Raw genomic sequence first — 22,459 nt, forward strand, 5'->3', positions numbered from 1 at the left:
TCTTCTTCAGCCTTAAGTAATCCAACTTTGGACATAAACCTCCCCCAAACCAATCCAGTGTCTTCTATTTTGCGCCACATGCTTCCAGTTGTGTCCTCCGATCTTCTTAATATCATCAGCCCATCTCATTTGTGGTCTTCCTCTGCTTCTCTTTCCTTAAAATATCTTGCTAAAAAATAAATTAAAGTTAAAGCTGACTCATCCAAAAACTATTTATTAATCGTAAAATCTTTAGCAGAAAAGAATACTCAGTACCATACAATTTAAAAAAATAATTTACATCCTTCAACAGATCCAGATGACATTAAAAAAGCACGGACATATGGCACTGAACATCTCCAACAATAAGCAAAGAGGCACAAAGAAATATCTGCCACTATTTAATATGGAACTGGCTATTTAAAATAATATTAAAGATATATAGGATATTACAAAATAACTCAACTCTATTGTCAACACAAAGATGTCAACATTTTGCCCACATACACAATTATTGACACAGGAGTCCGCGCTGTTTTAAGTGCGTAGGTAGATAGATGCAAAGATAACTTATCGTCTCAAGATCCAAAAACAAAAGAATATTAAAGCTGTTCAATGTGTAAATTGTCTAGAAAATGGTCCTGCCAGATACATGGGATGTTCATTATACAAATAGCTGCAGAAAAAAATTTCCAACACTTTGAGAAATAAACGCATGTCAACCACCTCGTGCTGTATATCCTTCAATCACTCAACCAACTATCAGCTATGCGAAAATTGTTGCAGGAAGAGATAATAGAAATACATCTACCACATATGAGACTTCTCATGTAATAGAAACAACAACTCGTCAACATATATAAAACAATCTAGAACTACTAGTACATAAGTTAATGGAAAGAAGGGATTAGATCTTTGATCTCATAATGTCTCTGATATCTAAGCTTAACCTTCAACACTAAAGATGTGCTGTTGGAATGCCAATGGTTTAACCACTCATTTCCACGAAGTTAAAAAGCATTTTTGTTTACTCTCATAATCTAGATGTAATGTTTATTTCCGAAGCACACATGACTAATAAGTAAAGCTCGGATTTATAGGCAACAAAAATTGAAGAAAAAGGCGTCTATATAGGCAAAGATTTTTATTAAAAAAGGCAGGAATATTAACATGTAGGCAAAATATAGGCAATAAAGGAATATAACTATTATTTATTGTACAAAGTGAATTAACGTAATATTAACTTAAGGCAGGTATATTTACACATCATAATCATAACATTAGTATAAATAAACTAGTAACTAAATAACTGTAAATTAATAATTAAACATTGTAACCACTTAAAATTTTATCATTAATAGAAACAACTAAATGTTTTTTAATATTTTCGGTCTTAAAACTATGTCTTCGATCACTTAAAATTAATTTGTACATTGAAAACGAACGTTCGACATCGACAGATGTAATTGGAGCATATTTCAGAGCGGATAATAAATATGGCATAATTTGAAATTCCTCGGAAAATGTCTCATTCAAAACTTTAGCAACATTAGATAAAAACGAAAAACCTTCATTCTTGTCGAAAACATATTTCATTTTTTTTTAAATTAATTGACCGTTACTTCCAGGTGCCGATTTAATTTTCGTCTTTAAATTATCTATTAATTTTACTGACTCACATAAATTTATCTCTTGTTTTTATAATAAGGTAATTGTGGTAACTATTAATTTATAATTGTCATTGATATAAGCGAGTTCCTGTTTCAATTTGGGATTTTTTAATATTTTTTTTGCTTCTCGAATGGCTTCGGAAATATCACCATCAAATTCTGACATAACTAATTCTATTTCATTGCAGTGTTCAAAGTAAAAAAAACTGCTTCGAGCCAGGTTCCCCACCTTGTAATTACTGGTTTAGGTGGCAAAGGGACACCGGGAAGTCTTTCTTTATATATTTGCACCCTTAACGGAGCCTTTACAAAAACTTTTTTCATAAAATTTATAAAATTATTTACCAACGGAAACAGATTTCTTATTTCTTCAGCAAACCTATTTACCCCGTGAGCTACACAAGTGCAATGAATTAAATTAGGATAAAAAATCTTTAAATTAACAGCAGCTTTTAACATATATGCCGCAGCATCTGAAAGCATTAAAACTATTTTATTAAAAGAGGTTTGTTAAACTATCTTATATAAATCGACTTATTGTTAAATTGTTTGTTTTTTCCAATTCTTTAACGGCAACTAAATAAGGTTTTCTCGCAAAGTTTTCGTTCAAAATTCCAATAATTAAATTAGCTATATACCTGCCGCATACATCTGTCGTTTCATCCACGATAATATACAAAAAATTGCCCTCTAACTCCCGCTTAATTTTTGAAATACATTCCACATAACATTTTTCCACAGTATGTTTTCTCAATGTACTCTCGTCCGGTAAGGATTTATTAAGATATTTTTCGAAAAAGCATTTAAAACTAGGGTTATTAACTTCATATAGAGGAATGTTGGATGCAATCATCATCTGGCATAAATCAAATTTAAATGCGTCTTCCTCCTTTTTTTTTTGAACTGCTTAAACTATCCCGCAGAGATATTTGGGCTAACTTAGAGGAATTTAATTTTTCCAAATTACGTTTATGAAGTGGGGTTCCACAATGCTGGTCAATAAAGTACTTTTTTCTACTTGAAATCTGAGAATTAAAAAAAAAAAAATAATTAGAATTCTAAAACCGCTTTAGAATTTAGTTATAATGTGGGACGAGAAAGATTTATTTATCTCTCAGATAAATAAATTTTACAATAAAAATAACAATATTTTTTTACACTAGGCTGTAGTTGACTTTATTGGGATAATTTGATGAAACTATTATGTCTCTGCCCAATTTTTTGGTAGCATTATTAGTTGTGTTAGTTTTCAGGATCCTCTAACGTTTTCTATTTCTGAGAAAAAACAAACATCTGCAAAATATTTGTAAATAAAAAAAAATGCCAGACACGTATTTGCCATTGAACTGATAAGAGAAAACATGTGTGATTGATTTTCTAGTGTTTTATCATATCCTGCTTAAAAGTGAGCACCTGTGATGTTAGATAAAACCACTAATTTTTAGTTTTATCAAAAATCAATAGGTACCTACGATAACATATTAGTATTTTGTAATATTCCAAGTTGAACATAAACTGTGTTTGGATGCAGTAAAAATACAATATTTGTTATAACGGTTTTTAACATACAAAACAACAAGATGCATAATCGAAAAAGTAAAAGCAGTGAAAGTAGAAGTGAAAATATGGAGTAAGTACATAAATTTATTGACAGCTTTTGAGAGGTCCACAGAATTTTCATCATTTTTCTGCACTTTTTATATATTCTGCACCTACTATAGTAGTCCAAAATGCCAGTCTATACCTTTCTGCTATTTTGTTTAAAGAATAATTTAAAACAACTGTTTGCCACTTCCTTAGTGTGTCTTTTAGTTTTTTTTTATTGGTTTAGGATGACACTTTAACCATACAATGCGCAATTTTTTATTATCAAAGAAAAAAATTATAGGAGGATATATTAACTTCCACCTACAAGGAAACAAAGTTTATTAAAAATTTTTTGATATATTAACTGTTTATAAGTAAGGGAAAAAATTTGATATTCAATCAGCGATGCATATATGCATCATTACGCACAAAGGAGCACAGTATAAAGTAGTAAGGCGAAAGTAACTAAGATTTGTGAAAGGTTTTAAAACAATTGTTTTTGTTTAAGCACAAAGCTGTATTACACTTTTCACATACTACAAAAGTTTGATTCCCACACACAGGATTGTGGGAGAATGATTTTGGTTGTCCAATCTGATCTCCTGAGGTGACAAGGAAGCACCAGTAGCTTTTTCTTTTGAGATCGATTTGTTGTTGCAAGTCAGATGGCCGTTCTCTTTTCGTCGCATTTTGTGAGCCAACAGTACATAATGTACAGTCAACTCTAAATTGTGCAAGTTTTAAAAGATTTGGCTTGCCTTTATTACATCGTCGATAGAGAAGCCAAGCGTTTATTACAGTTATGTCAATAAGGTGATAAAATAACCTGATGTAATATTTTTTGACCTCAAATTTATGTTGTATCTACCAATGATGCTATCAAGCAAATCAATCCCAACCATATGACGTTATATTGCAATCGGTCGAGCGAAAAAAACTAACTAAAAAATAACAAAAAAAGGGAATAACAGAATATGAAACGGAACAGATAAACGAAATATGGAAGCGATACTTTTACTCGACCCTAAATAAAAAGAAGAAATAAGAATAAAAATAAAGAAGAAATCAGCAAAAGTGAAAAAGTTACATAAAACAGTAAAAAGTCTTTTATTTAGACTTTCTTCTTTTTTAACATAATTGGAAAATTAGGAAGTTTTTGAAAAATAATGTGATAATTGGTAATAAATATCAAAACAAATCTAATAGCTAATTACTGAAGACAAAATAAATCAGTTTCGGGAAAAAACCGCATCTGAATTTGTTAGGCTAAGTTTTCGACTTCCTTTATAGAGTCTTCATCAAGACCTTCTAATATACTTGTACAAACTTCACTTTTCATTAACAATTGTACAAACAATTTTTCTTCTTCTTCTTCTTTTTGTGTAGGCATGACCCTGTCAGTGTTGCAGTGTCGTTTTTGTTATTTTTATTGATGCATCTCTAATATATTTATTTTTTTTATTGTAATATATCTTTGTTTATACTATTTTTCATGTTTTAATTGTAGACATGATGAATCAGTGACAGAAACACGTCAAAAAAGAAATAAAAAAGTAACGTATTTAAGACATTTTCCCAATGTCGTCGAAGAAGAAGTATTGCGAAGATATCCTTGTGCGTTGGTCATTGACTTCCTAAGACAGGGTTACCTGTATGTCACAAAGAATTATTTGGCGTTTCATTCAAACATATTCGGATATGTTACTAAAGTAAGCGAGTAAATAATTTTATTTTTAAAACTAATTAAAACATATAACATCTTGTTCTTACTATTGTATATTCTAGAATCTTGACAAAGGCAAGGATTACTTGCCGAAACGTTGATTTAAATGGAATAATAATTTATAGTTCTAAATTTTCTTTATTTCTATATTAAATAAATTAACTTCTCTCTATATGGACATTACTAGTTCTAACTGAATGTTTTTGAATGTCCATAATGGATAATTCAATATTAGTTTTATGTTTTCATTGTGTATTGTTTAGTATATTTTCGTCAAAGTTTATATTCTTCTTTTAGCTTTTAATTCCTTTGCTTAGTATTGAAGATATTACAAAGGAAAAGACAGCAAAAATAATTCCCAATGCTATAGGAATACAAACGCTGGAGGGCAAACATACATTTTCCAGTTTCTTGTCAAGAGATAGGACGTTAATGTTTATAACAGAAGTCTGGAAACAAGCCAAACATGCGGAAACTATGTCTTTGGATTCATATGAGAGGGTAAGTTTTCCTTAACGAAATCTCCAGTAATATTTGATATAGTAGGCGCCAGTTACAAAGATCTAGCGCAAATTCTTATTTTGTTACCAATTCGATCAGAGCGCCTTGTTTACATATTTATACACGCTGTTAGTAGCGCAGCGGTAACCATTCAATGCCGTTAATGATATAAAAAACATAATCACGTTACTGTTCACCTCTTCGGATACAGTCGGCACACGTCCCATGCTCGAGGTTTGATCTTCCTATTTGGCGTTTACAGTAAAACAATATAAAAGCCACAGTAGACCTCCTATGTCGAGCAGAAGGGTGGTTAAGCACATAGTCATATTAAACCTAACCTTAAATCTACATAAAATCTGAAATACTTTGTTAGGCCCCATTAAAAAATTGGAAAAATGATGCAACACATAACAGATATTCATTAATAAAGCAAAGGACTTTAATGTGAACGAACCACAAAAGTTCCAATTTACTTTACTTTAGTCCTTTCAAATTGCTAGTAAAACCACCGTTCCGCCTTTTTGCCAATTATACCAGTACCCAGACACACTCAACTTTTACAGGATCGCTGGTTTTCGGGCATTGGAAGGCGGCACCACTACTTGGATTGCATTGCCACTATGAAACTTAAAGACTACGCGATCCAGAGAGTCCAATAACATCTGAACCCCTTACCCATCAAGGAATCCGTGTCAACACAAATGGATAACGATGATTCTCTTTCCGGATGGTGAAGACCGGGGATCCCCGAACACGGACTATCACCATAGCAGTATTCGGTTCGTTACTTAGACTCGGCCAGTGCTAGACAGCCGAACATCCCTTGGTCGCTTTTAACGACTGGTAGGGACTAACACCCTAGCGGTATTCTTCTCGTTCTTTCGCTCGTAGGAAGCTACTAGGACTAAACCTTACACTAGACAGCCGGTAGTGATAGGAAATAAGTGTCTTCAAAAAAAAATACAATACCTGAGCCATATATTATGAAATCCAAAATATTTAATTCTGCAACGGATAATTCGGGAAAATACAATAAAAAGAGAGGCTAGGAGAAAGAGTCAACTATTTTGAGTAGTAGTGCAATTGATGATTTGGTTGGTTCATTTTGTAGTTTTATGGATGGTCCTTTTGTGACTAGTTCTTGGAGTTTCTCCTGGTATTAAATTTTGTCCATCATTACAGTTGCGTTACCCGTATCTGCTAGTAAGAATATTATGGACTCATCTTCTTTTAGAGCTTTAATAGTTCAAATTTCCTCTTTATGTACATTTCTTTTCAATTTTGTGCTTTTTTCTAATTCTGTCCGATAGCGGACACTTTTCTGCACTTGGACTTAGATTCGGCCATCTTACATGTTGATGATTGCCTTCGTTTTCATATCTTTGCTAATAACCTTATTTATGTTGAGTATGGCCGTCTTCTTTTTATTATTTTGATTTTGACGGTAGTTTTTTTTGTGCTTTTTGCGCATTTTGAAAGGCTATCTTTTATTTTTTCTATTTTTCCTACTATTTCCTTGTTTTGTTTGATGTTTTCTTCTCAGAGGGCATTGTTTTCGCCTTGTAATATTTCGATAAATACATCATGCATGGATACAATAATATCATTTTTGACAGCTACAGATCGTGATCGTGTTCATCTTCATCTTCGCAAATAGTTTATCCTTATCTGGTATGTTTGAAGAAGAAAAGAAGTACCCTTGTTCTATTTATATTCTTTAAAAGCATTAGGATTTCCACCCTTTTATGAATTTTTCTGGGATAGGATTAGGGATTTTTGGAGACAAGGTTTTTTTCTTAAATAACAAGGAATTTTTAGATTCTTTATAATGTTTTGACATTGCAAAATAAGTGAAAATACAGTCATCTAACGCTTTTCTGACTCCTGTTTTGGTATACCGATTACAGGAATATCAACACAAAATGTTGTCGCATACAAACCATAAGAAGAGTGAGGAATAGATCTTTAAGACGAGGTAGAAACTAGGAAATGTTGTCGGAAAGTGATCTTTATGTCTATTTTCACAAAGAATCTTTCCTATTTTGTTTGTAATAGAGTAAAAACATATAAAGAAAGATACAAAATGCAGAAGTCGTAAGATCAGAGTTAGATGTACGCAAATGTGAAGGAGCATCTAGATGTCGATGTTCCGTAAACTGACAAAAGCCTATCCATCTGAAAGACCATATTATTCAGTAGAAGAGTTTCTTAACGAATAACTAAGAAATTACACTACCTTTATGTACAAGTATTTTTTTCTATATTTGGATATCATATTATAAAGACACTTCAACTTATTAGTTAGTAAGGTTTCCTTATGCAATTTGCAATTTGTTTAAATTTTGCAATGAATTGTTTAGTTTATTGTTTTATTTTGTTATATTGACGATTTATATAATTTCAGTAAATTGTTATTTTGATGACAATAAAGCATATTTCTATCACAAATCACTAGACTAGTGGTCTGTGATTTCTATTGTGTACGCCCTGTTAAGGATAAGTGTCGGTGCATGGTGAGTTGCCGACGAACTACATTAAAGCTAAAAGAAGGCAACATTTAAAAATTTGTAAAATGTCATACATCATATTTCATCGTTTTTCTTCATTTTATAAGTTTATGATCAACTTTTATAATCGACTTATCGCATACTTAGTGAATGAATTTTTCGCAATTTGGAAAATTTGAACACCGTTGTATTCTTTTAGCTTTAATGTATTTCGTAGACCATGCACCGCCACTCATCCTTAACAGGGTAAACTCTAATACATACGCTTTATCAGTAGTGCAAGTCTAATAACATTTGACAGCTTTGGCAGAATAGCTTCAAAATATATCTTTGTTTAAAACTCAAAACAAGAGTAATGTCTAAAGCCTTTTTTTTGTATTTTAGGACTCTGATTACAGTATGTGTTCATCTGAAGAAGAAATCGTTGAAGAAACTCACAAAACTAGTGTGACCGGTAAGAAAGCTTTTTCATTCTATTTAAAATTTTAATTTTGTACGAAAATGTTAAAATTAATGTGATTTATTAAACTAAAAAAAAAGACCTGTATGTTTGTGCTCTGGTATTTCTTAAAACAGGGCTTCCCAAACTTATTTGTACTGTGACGCCCTTGGGACATTTTTTACGGCGCTTTTCAACCCAGCTCCATAAAATACCAATTTTAGTAGTAGTTAAAAGTGTCCAAAAGTGTTCAAAAGTGATATTGCCCTAGATTACCGTGAAAATATTTTTCAAAGTATTATTAGTAGTAAGAATAATTTGTGTTCAAATTCTAACATGCGAAAAACCATGGCATATTTTTCGGTGTATTAATTATTATCACTCTTTAATACAATTTTAAAATCATTACCCTAGTCCAACCCTTAGTAATAATTCCTACTCTCACTTCAACCCCACTCCTTTAGAAATACAGACAATTTTAAAATAGTAAACGAAAAAGACTCTCTCTCGATTGTTGACTGAAACTAGCAACAGACGTACTATCTCTTGACTCTTGAATATCGCCAGCAACAGACACTCTATCTTGACTTTTGACTGCCGCTAGTCAGATACATTCTTTCCCTCGTTGATAGTTACACGAAAAAAACCACAAATCCTTCTTTGAATCGTATAGATAACAGACTCAAATGTGCTCTATCTCTTTACTACCTCTCCTAATTAATTTGAACCAGCCCTATATAATACAGTTCTCATATACTGAAATTATATTAATAATTTCACATATCGACACCCTTTTTGTACAATTTGTAAAGCAGGAAAACATTCAGGTACTTGATCTTCTAATTTTCTCCTCCATAACAGCAACTTGTTCTGAATCCCAGTAACTTTCTGTCAATTGCAGATTATAAGTATTGTTTCCCTGCAAATACTTAATTTGTTGAATATTTCACAGATATATGCCAAACTTATTATAAACTCTGTATTAAGATTGCTCATCTTTATGTAATTCTGTCTGTAGATATGCGTGAATTTTTTATACACTTGTGAGTACATTACCTTTGGACAGTGAACAAGAGTTGCAATAATAGATTGAAGAGGTATGCTCGGCACCCAAATGATTACAAAAAGCTTATGGAAAAGTCTTTTTTGCATGTCATTAATTTTCCCGTTTCACGGGATTTAATGTAGTTCATCACTTTATATATTTATAATGCTATCTATCACAAAACTTAATTCAGGTATGTATGACACAAAGAGTTCATTTTACACTTGGAGCCTTGGTATTGATAAGAGCTTGTAGTCTTTCATACTGTCCAAATATCGCTCGTGCACCATCCGTATGCACACCCACACAGTTTTCCTAGTTCGTTATTTTCGGTCATATATGAATTTTAAATTTTATATAAATCAGTAGCTTTACCACATGTTTTTTTAGCTAAATAACATATCCTCACATATATTATGTCCTGTACGTAATAGATCACTTGAGCGTTATCATTACTATCGCTCGCTTCACTCAATTGAATGGCAAATAAACCTGAAAGTTTCCCCACAGTTTGTTCATTAATATCTTTCGGTAAAATTTGTTTATTTTGCCAACTCAGTCTGCAATTTTTTTTAACAAGTTATGTCTAAAAAGATTTTAAAAACGATTGAAAAAAAAAAACGATTATTTGTTAATTACATAAATATATATTATAGTATAGGATTTTTTTAGATTCGGTATCTAGACAAAAACCTGAAACTGATTCGGTACCTAGACAGAAACCTGAAAATGATTCGGTACCTAGACAGGAACCTGAAATTAAAGCTCGAATATCAAAACAATCCACAACCCATTTCTTCCTCTACTACGCTGCGATTATTTTGATTGTTCTTCTTTTCTTATCAGCAGCAGTTTTGCTGCACCGTATATTTAGAATATATAATCGATATTCTTATGAAACTCCAAACGAAACCCAAAAGATGTATTATAAAGAACTGAAAGATTTTTTTCAAAAAAATCCTGAGATGTTGGCTAAATCATTTGGATCAATCCACAGTTTTGCGGAAGAAAATATGAAACATGTGTCATCGGTAAGTAGATTTACTATATTTTATTATAAAATGCATATGCAAAATACAATATACGCCATATATTCAATTCATCAAAGCGATAGCAAAGCTTTTGCTGAAATCGTAAACTTTTGCAAATTTCGTATAGCTCAAACGACAGAAAACATAAATAAGAAGGTAAAATGCAAACAAGCTTAAGTCACAAATAAGTAATTTTTCAGGGAGGGCTAAAAACTTGTAGCTTTGCTCTGAAAAAGGATAATATATGTTCTAATCAACTTATGAAATAGTATTGATCCAAACATGAGATTAAACCACTCATTTTAGTTAAGGTAGTTAAAATCGTTTAAAAAATCGATTTTGTTTTTTAAATAAGAGACATTTTGCACGAACTTATTGGAAATAAGTCGTTTTGCATGTAAAATGTTGTGAATATAAAGTAAGGGAACAATGGTTTTCTGAATGAACTTCTATTTTACATAGGCCTTTTATATAGGCCTTACCTAAGTGACCAAAAATTATCATAAGATGTAGTTAATGCAACAAACAAACAGTTTTTTTAAATATGGAAGTCACAGCGCTCATCGTCGAGACAGTCACTCATTACTTTCTGTTCCTCACCAGCAGCTGCTGTAGTGAGTTAATCAAAAATAAAATTCTTGTACCAACCAGGGCGTGGGTCAGAAAAACATTTATTTCAAAATTTTGTGAACATCTTTGTCTTTTCTTTAGGACACATGAGGAAGTGGGAGTTCTTTCAGTCTCACTTGTTTTGAGATTCTTTATCCTTTTCTTTCTCAAAGATAGAAAAGACTTTTTTCCTTCATACTTGTAGTTTTTCAAGCCTTTTACCCACACAATATTTTTGTAAGACTTTCCTTTTCCCTTTTTCCGGAGGTGTTCAATTTTTTCTTATGTCCGGTAGCATATTTCAATTTTCTTCAGTTCACTAATTGATTGGATGTCCTTATAGTATTCACTTAGCTTCTTAGTATCAAGAAGTGGTCAATCTTCTCCCAGTGCTCTTACCTTGTCTATACCAATGTAGATATCATGGTATTCCTGTTATATTAAAATTATGAGTTTTTGACGTGACAACGTCTTAAATTAGGTTGTGGCTCGGAGTCATTTAAGAAAAAGTGTAACGCCCGCTCACGTCTGTTACAGTGAGTCATCGAACGAGAGAAAGGCCCGCCGGACCGGCGAATGCCTTGCGTCTCTCTCCCACTCAAACATGATCGGTCCGCTGCGCGCGGCACTAGAGAATTAGGCGCGTTGAATTGAATCGCTAAAGTTGAAAATCGTTGAAAGTATCGTCAGCTGTGTCTGTAGTGAAAATGTGGAGTGCTTACAGTGTCCTATTTTAGGGGGAACCACCAGTATCAGATATAATTTTAGGAAATTACCTAGGGACCTATATTCTTTTATAATATTGCTATGGATTTATCCATTTAATATTGAGCAATGATTGTAAACATTCTTTATAGTTTAAACTTCAATGAAAATTATTAACTGTGTCTAAAGACATATATGATATGAGGTATTTTACCCAAGAGTATTAAGTATAATGAATATACATAAAAACATAATTTTGTTTTCTTAGGATTTAACATTTTGTCGGCACATTATCTCAAATTCACACTTAAATCAATATGTTTTTACTATTAGGTCTGTTGAATGTTTGTTCTTTACACAAAATTTAGTCTATACTTCATATTTATTAAAGGCGGTAAAATATACATTACAATTCAGTTGTTTATAAACCACTTTCAAAGCATAAAGAAACTTTTAAGCTTTGTTTATATTATTTTGTGTATATTAATTGAGTTAATTGGAGTAGCCCACTTTGATACAAAAATACAGTCAATTTATGGATATTTCAAGGTGACAATCTAAAAAAAGCTGATTTCCTCCGATGCATTTTATTAGAAACACTTGAAATTTAAAAAAAATTTAAAAATCGTAAGATGTAAGACCTTAATCGTGAGATCGTGAGATTTGTCTTCAATTCGTGAGTAGATTCGTCATTTACAACAACTACAACAATAAAGGTAAATAATTGTACACTAATATTTCATTATCGTAAACTATGATTGATTGATTAATTGTTAGATTGACACAAAAGTTGAGAAACTGAGTTTATAGCGGCAATTCCTTGTTCCTATTGTGCAATTTAATAATATTCATATCAATAAATATTCTACCGAGAAAATGACGTTGTCACGTAAAATCTTCGCCCGTAAAACCGACTTTACAGGCAACCGATTTTTTTTTACAACTGCTTTTTTGCTCTTCTAAAAACACAGTTGGTGGGTAAAAAACTATATCAGCGTACAGCGAAATACAATAAAATCCTTTGGATTGATATTTTGTGTGTTTCCAAAAAATGAATCAGTGTTTTCAGAACAATATTATTTTTGTTTTAAGAAACACAACCATCGCTAAACAATCTTTGTACAGAATAGCCCTAAAAATTAGTTTTTTTCAAATAGTTAAAGAGAGCCAATGATATTTCCACACTGTCTTTTTCTGCTTGCTTCTCTGTCCAAGTGTAGAACATGTGGTTTTGAGTTTTTATATTAGTAATACAAAAGGTATAAAATCAAAGTTGTCTCGCGTAATAAGCTTCTGGAATTGGACTTTTCGGTTGTGGCTGAATTTGTTGAAGATCAAAGTAAAGGTTAACAGAATGAGAAATATCCATTTCCATGTACTCATAAAACGCCTTTGCTATTCTTGAATGAATCGGCTTTTCAACCATTAGCTGCGCCTTTTAGCAGACTGTGCTGGTGCACTTTTAATTTATTCTTTGTTTATTTTACTTAGTTTACTAATATTTAACTCACTACTCAGATATAATCTTAGCCACCTCCTCTTTTCCATTTATTAGCAAACCCAAAATGCACTTATTTGGCTATGTTTTTTTGTAGTTTCTTTAATCTTCTTTAGCACCAGAGACAGTTGGAAAAAGTATTGTATTGAGTACTTTAGCTCAGGTCCAGGTTTTTTCTTTTTGTTTTTGTTTACCGACCTAGGTCTATGTCTTTTGATTTGTGATGTATGTATCAAACTGGCAATTATATTGTATTGTATATTCGTGTCTGTAGCTTTATAAAACTCTTCTTTGAAACCGCTAATGTAAATAGGCCTTATTTCTATGCACGTGAAACGTTTACTGTTGTGCTTAAACGGTACAAAAGCAAGGAGCTACATACTTAATAATTTGTTTACTTTTCCTTTTTCCTCCTGTAACTCTTCTCTTTCTAGTCCCATCATTTCCTTCACCAATACTTACACTTTCATCTGCCTCATCCATTATTCTTTAAATAATAAAGTTATTACTAATTGTTTTTAAATACTTTGACAATAAACCCTCACATAACCTCAAATTTGTAAGTCACACTGGGTCACTGAGTGGCAGTTGCAGAGCTCCTATTGATTGGTTGGAAATAAGCTGGTCAGCATCACGGTTCGTAGACTTACTACGGTTACCTCTTCCGCCTAACCAATGAACATTAAGCCCGAAACTGTACTCTCGTGCCGTAATTCTTCCCCTTCAACCAATCAACACTGCAATCGACCTGCCCTCTACATTCAGTTTCAATCGCGAATAAATGGGTTTTGTATTCTTGTGTACTCTGGTGAACTCAAGCATCCTCACCCCAATCGGAAGAGGCAACCGTAGTAAGTCTACGAACCGTGGGTCAGCATGGACCAGTATAGTGGAAATAACTTGTTTTACATGTAAAGGTGCTTTTTAACATGCTTTTACCATTGATAATATTTTTTTTTGCGCGAATCAGATAAAATAAACCACTTTGACTACAACAGAACAATGCATTGGCACATCTAACTCAACTTTGATTTTTGTATGACTTTGACTTAAGCCTGTTTGCATGTTACCTCCTCATATATATATATATATATATATATATATATATATATATATATATATATATATATATATATATATATATATATATATATATTAATATGTATATAGATAATCAAAATCTCAGTGTATGTATCTCAATTTGGTATATCAATTAACGTTTCGTGAATGTTCATTACTTTTTTACGGCTAAAATAAAAAAGTATCAGCCATAATAATATATCATATAGACTAGGCAGGATCTGTAGAAATTCAGACCATAATGGACATTTTCCATAGGAAGCTATTTTTTGCTGGAATCCCTTCAGGATGTGCCCAATATTGACAATCACGATATGCGCCAGTCGCAAACCCTGTGCTAAATTTTTTATTTAACAAAATCTGAAAACAATTGAAAATTTCTCATTTTTTGCTCCTATTTTCGTTTAAAATTCGGAAAATATTGATCCTAGAGAAAAAATTATAAGAAGTAAAAAGTTTCGTTATTCAATTGTACACAATATTTCGTTAGCTAGAAATTGAAAATTTAATGTTTATTGTTAAAAAAATAGCAATAATTGGAAAAAAAAGTACAAAAAATGAAGTTAATCCTTTATATGTTTTCGACTTTCTAAACTTGACTTACAAGCTCCATATTCCGCCCAGAAAAACTTTTTAATATGTTTAAAACGTGTGCTAAATTTTGTTAAGATCGGTCATATAGGTTTTGCAAAATAATCTTGCAATCCAGCCTACTGGAAAAAAATCGCAAATTTTCAAATTTATAGTAGGCCCTAAATAAGGCTTTCAGATAGTTGCAATTTTTTTACATATAAAGAAAGGCTCAAACTTTCAAACGCTTTTTGTAAAATTCAAATCGGTTCATTAGGAGAGCCTAGAAAATTTTCGGCGATAATCGAAAAAACGATACATTCGGCTTACTGGTTGCCGAGATATTGAAGGTCAAGGTCAGACCTGAAGATTCTTGTCCTTCCAAAAAAAGAAAAAGACTTTAAAAAAAATTATTGAAGATTGAGTCAATATAAAGTTTATTTATGAAAAAAAAAAAATTTTTTTTTCGTTCGCCTTTGTTTTAACAATTTAAATTATTTATTAACAATTTATAAATACATATTTGTTTACTGAAAGTAACAATTTACTTCAATGTATAAATTGCAAGCTCAAAAAAAATGCATGAAGAAAAAATGCAATTACTTGGTTAACATACAATTGTTTATTGCAAATTTCCCAATTTTGCAATTAAAAATGGTATTTCAAAATATGATATTTGAAATCCTCGTCGTCCGAGACATCAATTTAAAAAAAAAGAGCAAAATTGGTTAACAAAAAGCCGAGATAATGCAATTTTTAGCGCGCGCTATGATTTTGAAGTCGTCGATTCACATTTCGAGTGAATGTCCCCCACCACCACCTCTCATGCATTCCGAGCGACATTTTACGCGAAAACGGTTTTTAATTTGTCTTTTTTATGGATGTTGCCATAAAGCGCATTACGTAACTTTTCATATAAAAAGTACTTGACAAGACGAGGGTATTTGTTTAAAAACGAGCCCTCTATCATTTATGGTTACACGGCAAATGTATGCCAACTTTGACCTTCAATATCTCGGCAACCAGTAAGCCGAATGTATCATTTTTTTTTAAAGAAGCGTCTTTTAATGTTATTTAAGTGTATAAATTTTGAAATTGATATGTTTAAAGCTCGTAAAGTTATTCAATTTGTTTATAAGCCTAATATATATAACAAATGTTTAAAACTTAAAAAAAATTTCCAGGCTCTCCTAGTAAACCGATTTGAATTTTACAAAAAACGTTTGAAAGTTTGAGCCTTCTTTTATGCGTAAAAAAATTTGCAACTATCTGAGGGCCTTATTTAGGGCCTACTATAAATTTGAAAATTTGCGATGTTTTTCCAGTAGGCTGGGTTGCAAAATTATTATGCATAACCTATACGACCGATCTTAACAAAATTTAGCACACGTTTTAAACATATTAAAAGGTTTTTCTAGGCAGAATATGGAGCTTGTAGGTCAAGTTTAGAAAGTCGAAGACATTTAAAGGATTAACTTCATTTTTTTGTACTTTTTTTTCCAATTATTGCTATTTTTTCAACAATAAACATTAAATCTTCAATTTCTAGCTAACGAAATATTATGTAAAATTGAATAACGAAACTTTTAACTTCTTATAATTTTTTCTCTAGGATCAATATTTTCCGAATTATAAACGAAAATAGGAGCAAAAAAATTAGAAATTTTCAATTGTTTTCAGATTTTGCTAAATAAAAAATTTAGCACAGGGTTTGCGACTGGCGCTTATCGTGATTAACGATATTGGGCACATCCTGAAGGGATCCCAGCAAAAAAATAGCTTCCTATGGAAAATGTCCAATCCAAAACAGATCCCGCCTAGACTAATACGTAAACTGTTAATTGTATTACCAATATGCTAAATTATAGAGCTAAGCTCTTCAGTATAGAAATAAGTTACAAAGGATATGTAAAAAAGAATATCTTTTTGTTAGCAAAGAAAAAAACCATCACAACACTGTACACAACAACATATAGCTTGGTAAGAATCTTATGAAGTTTCTGTGATATTGCGGTTTTGACTCCGCGTTAAATAATTTTGGTTTTGATGAAAACCATTATTTTGACGACGTTTTGACGGGGTCGCACTTGCCATTGTCAAGTCAGGTAATAACGCTGCTTGCTGGTGCTTGAAGTAAACTTGTTTGAAGTTTGAAGCTTGAAGTTTGAAACGTCGTTAAAATAATGGTTTTCATCAAAACCAAAATTATTCAATTCAACGTACCACATAGATACGTTTTTTGATGATGATCAGTAAACTATTTATTTAGAAGATATATTTACTACATTTAAAACTATTTTTGTTGTAGGTACGAAAGTCCCTAGAATCCTTGTATTCTGCAATAACATCGGAATCTGAGAAACAAGACACCAACGATTTTAAAAGCGTTTAATACAAGTATTTTTGTAAAGTAAATCTATATTAGATCTACTATTACATTTAAGAATGAGAATATATTTATTACAATAAACATTTTTATTAGCTAACTGATTATTTTATAGCTACCGTTTTTATTTTTCTTACTATTTTGTGTACTTTAGATTTAACTAAATAATTTTAAGTATATATGGACCGTTATCACCGTTATCGCTATAAGTAATAATATTAAGTAATACATAATATAGTATATATAATACAGTCTTAAAAGTATCACAGTGGCATTTTTTAAGAAATAACAAGGCATCGTTAATTAACTGTTGAAATTAAGTGACGGAAACCTAGCAGTAGATACGCGTGAACTGATAATTAACTATGGGGTGAAGAGACAATTTCTAACGACTGAAAAACAGAGATCATTACTCCATCTACAAAGAAGAGACAACAAATTTATAAATCAACGCGGAAAGTGGAAACTGAAAAACAGAGATCATTTGCCCACCACAAAAATGGGACAAAAAATGTAAAAATCAATGCAGCATTACCTTCTTAAGCACAGCTTACAAAATCTTGACATCTATCCTAAATATGTTACTTAGTCCCTTGACTAGTAACAAAGAAGTAGAGAGGAGTGATTATTTTTCACGGTAAACTTTATTAACGCGACATATATACACAACACATATAAAGACTATAAATTAATAAATTCAAATAATAAGTTATACCTGAGTTATACACAGATCAAAGACTATCGAAAAGATGATCTAAATTCTGAGAACAACTGGAGTTGACGAACAAGACTTGGGAATTATCTCAGAACTATACTGCCACTAAACAGCAACAATTGAAATAGAGCACACAACATCCGAAGATATACAAATCCGACGAGCAGTGAGACAGGGTTGCGTCTTATCACCGCTACTGTTTAATTTGTATTCGAAGTCTATATTCAGAGAAGCATTAGACGTGGTCCAATGCGGAATTAAGATTAACGGAATCAGCATAGACAACATCAGATATGCTGATGATACTGTCTTAATACCAAGCAGCGCACAAGAACTACAAAATAAAATAAATGCGGTAGTTCACCACAGCGAAATGTTCGGTTTACATCTAAACGTTTCCAAAACTATAACTTTAGTATTTTCAAAGACACCAATAAACGTACAGGTGTATGCCAAGGGTCAAATAATATAACAGGTAAATTCCATAAAATATTTGGGAACAAATATCAATAGTCAGTGTGATCCAAAAAAAGAAATCCTATCAAGAATCGAACAAGCAAGGAAAGCATTTATGAGACTAAGATCAGACCTTAGTCTGTAGCTTAGAATCCGAATGATCAGATGTTACGTTTTTTCTGTCTTACTGTATGGCTGTGAAAGTTGGACAATGGACTCTGAAATAGTAAAAAGAATAGATGCCTTTGAGATATATATATACAAACAAATGTTGAGAATTCCATGAGTACAAAGAGTTACTAATGTTGAGGTACTTCGTCGCATGTGTAAACAAAAAGAATTACTAAGAATAATCAAAGAGAGGAAAATGCAATACTTGGGTCATGTGTTGAGAGGCAAAAGATACGAATTACTTCAATTACTACATTATTAACAGGTGTATCTATTAACACGACGCCATTGGAAATCAAATCTTTTGTTGGCATGGAGATACTAATGGGTGTGGTGCAAATGTCGCCTGCTTTTGAAGATTATTGAAGTCTTGAAACTCGATATGAAATGATCGCTGAAGTTATGCCTGTAAAGAGATTCAAGAAGCCTAGACGACTCATACACTTTCAAGATAACAACATCGATGCGAACGGTGACAGGTTATTCAAAATACGGTCTATACTAGAGTCTGTGAAAAATGTTTATCATTGAAACAAGAGACGTTGTTTTTTGTTGATGAAATAATAATAATATATAAAGGAACAAAGGTAACTACGTCAATATATGCCTAAAAATAAAAAAAAAATGGGTTTAAAAATGTTTGTTTGCGCTGAAGTGTCAGGTATTGTTTACGACTTCTTGGGTATATACAGGTTCAAGCACATTTACAAATACACAATTATCCAATTATAAGGAATCGTTGGGACTCGGGGCCAAAATAGTTATACAGTTGTCTAGAACCATCCTAAATCCAAATAAATGTACGGTTTATCCCGACAACTTTTTGTGTTCTTTGGAACTAATAGAATACCTAAAGAAAAAGAAACGATTGGGAAGTCTTAGTTGACAATAAAAATATTATAGCTATAGTCAAGTGGGCTGATACTAAATGTGTCACTTTGGCTAGCTCATACATTTCCCACAGCCCAGTGCTTCAAGTAAAACGGTACAGTAAAGAACATAAAAAAAAGTTGACGTCGAGTGTCCTCAAATATTGAGGCAATATAATACTCACATGGGCGGTGTTGATCTGTCTAATATGCTTATATCACTATATAAAACACCATTCAAATCGAGGAGGTGGTATCTTTGAATTTTCAGCCAGCTCATAGACATCGCGGTGAATAATGCTTGATTGCTTTATCGAAGAGATATGGAAGCTTTGGGAAAATAGCACGAAAAACTAAAAAAAATTCGCGGAAATATTGGAAGATCACTAATTCTGTCAAAAAACGTAAGAAAATCTCGATGCTCAAGTGCGGATCACCAACCACAAAAAAAATCAATGCTCCTGTAGCTCCTCGTCCAACAGATGACGTTCGCTTTGACAACTTAGGTCACTTTCCAGGGTTTATTGACAAAGGAAGATGTAAATTATGTACTGACGGTCAAACTACAGTTTACTGTGAAAACTGTAAAGCGCGTTTGTGCTTGGTGTCAGGGAAACAACCTAGAAACTGTTTTGCTCTTTATTATAAGAAGTGATTTATTGGGCAATGTATCTTGTGAGATACACCTCGTAACTTTTTTTCAATGTATATTTTAAGAAAAAAAATGTTGTTTTTATGTATTTTTAAATAAATGTATAACAAACATACATTTAAATCTATTTATTTTGTTCAATTTCTTTCCTTGCTTGTTTAAGGGTTAAAGGAATTAATATTAGAGTAACAGTAATGTCAAAGGCTATCGTGTACTGTTCTGTAATTTAATTTGTATTGTATTATATTTTTTATTTAAATAAATCGCAAATTGGATAACTCTTTTATTCCATTTCATATAAGGTGAGGGTCTATCAATCCCTTTCTAGACAAATAATGTTCTTTAAAATACAGTCAAGTTTATGTCTTTAATTTGGTTTTTTTTGTGTTTTAACCATGTTTTAGCACATGTAAACCTGTTAAATGCAATATTTATTAACAAACGGATTGACTCGCGTGGGAAATGGCAGATAGCTCAGTTAGTTACAGCATAGGCACGGATCCTTAGATCGTGGGTCAAACTCCATCCCGTGTCAGTTGTTTAGACATTTATATTAATTTGGTTGGTCTTTATTATGGTTATGTTAATTCAAACTTAAAATGTAACTACTCTGTTACGTTGTTCTAAGATTTAAACTAATGTTTAATAAATAACAATAAGCTAATGGGTAACTGCGAGACTTGCAAGACTCTTGCTCCAAGACCAAGACCGGGAGCGCAATACCAAGGCCAAGACTGTCTAAGTCTCGTCTTGTTCTTGCATTTGGGTAACACTGTTGACTGTGATTTGATCTTTCCATGACTGTTGGTCTGAATAAACCTTTAATGCCCCATCTGCCTGATTGTAATTCGGTATTCTTTATCGTAGTACACGTTCTTGTTAAGGTTGGTTTTAAATGTTGTATTCGAGGCTTTGTGATCAGTTCTATGTCTCTATGAGCGTATTTCTTTTTCACCGAGGCAGGTTGTTGGCCTCACTTTCGAATTATCCTCTTTTATCTGAGCTTGAGGTCGGCTTTTCTGCTGTTAAACTACTCGAGTCACCTCTGGTCTAAATAAAGAATGAAAAAACAATTAAATTTAAAATAAAAAACTGCTTAATCATTTATTTGATGAAAAAATACAGATATCCAACAATTAGGAAAATACTAATCTGTTTAATATTTAAATATAGAACGAGTACTTATAGAGATAAACGAGATAAAAATATATGATAAGATTCTTTCAAGCAGCTGTTATTTACTTTGAAAAAATTGATAATCCAAACCAGAGTTTCCATTGAAAGACTAAATCACCAGGGATTTATATATGTCATGTTACAATAATGCATGTCAGTATTAAAACAGCTGTCATTGATATTATTTAAACGTTGGCGACTAAATTAAATAAAAAACTGCTTCTGTTTACTACAAAATAAACGATTACACGAATTACAAGAGACAAAAAAAAAAGGAATGGGTCAAATTATGCTGTATGACTTTCTAATGATTTACAGTGTCGTTGCGAAAGAAACCACAGCCGAAGAAAGAGTCGCCATGTTGGTACTCAGAAATTTTTAAAACTAAGAATAAGAATGTTAATATATCTCTAAAAGAATAGATAGTCTAAAAGTCAAACTGGATGTCAAACCTCTGAATGTCATAACAATCTATGCACCTGAGAACAACAGAGATAACGTCAAAAGATAAAATTTGTATGAACACGTAGGGTGGGTAGAATTTTTCAAATCGAACAAAACAAGTATGGGTATGAATTGTAAGTTGCATTAGACTATTAGAAACAGTATAAAAATAATAAAAAATATATCACATATATGTTTTAGCTCTCTACCGGGACTTGAGATTTCCCATAAATGGAAATTTTCCCTCTTAATGTCGAATTAGTTTTACAAAATAAAACAAAGTTGTATTCATCTAAATTTTTGGTTCTAAATAAAATAAATGCGTGTTAGGCTACTGATGAGCTGTTGTCACTAGTTGCACACATGCGCGATCGAGATTGCTAGACGGACCTTTCAGCTAATTTCGTAGAAATCGCAGTACCGTTTTGTCTGAACAGGTCGGCAGATCACTATTTTTTTTGTATGATTTGTTGTCGGATTTTGCATAATTGAAACTGCTTCGTGTTGTGTACTGCATTATTGCTGTAATAACTTTTAATAACTAATTAGTTTATTGAACTAAAAAAGATATAAGTGTGTTAGTAAAATGAGTTCAACACTTTTAAAAATTCGAAGTAAAGTGCGCTGTCCTATATTTGGAATA

At 31.9% G+C, this 22,459-nt stretch overlaps 1 protein-coding gene across 1 annotated transcript; it reads left to right on the forward strand.

Annotated features, from left to right (window-relative positions):
- Positions 1 to 3,058: 3,058 nt before the first annotated feature.
- Positions 3,059 to 17,433, forward strand: LOC140448319 (uncharacterized). Its single transcript, XM_072541406.1, has 6 exons — positions 3,059 to 3,279; positions 4,744 to 4,945; positions 5,257 to 5,460; positions 8,355 to 8,424; positions 10,127 to 10,485; positions 17,256 to 17,433. The coding sequence occupies exons 1-6, from the start codon at positions 3,230 to 3,232 to the stop codon at positions 17,337 to 17,339; spliced, it is 969 nt and encodes a 322-aa protein (XP_072397507.1). The 5' UTR covers positions 3,059 to 3,229; the 3' UTR covers positions 17,340 to 17,433.
- The last annotated feature ends 5,026 nt before the right edge of the window (positions 17,434 to 22,459 follow it).

The sequence above is a fragment of the Diabrotica undecimpunctata genome, chromosome 8 (genome assembly GCF_040954645.1).
Source record: "Diabrotica undecimpunctata isolate CICGRU chromosome 8, icDiaUnde3, whole genome shotgun sequence".
NCBI classification, from domain to species: domain Eukaryota; kingdom Metazoa; phylum Arthropoda; class Insecta; order Coleoptera; family Chrysomelidae; genus Diabrotica; species Diabrotica undecimpunctata.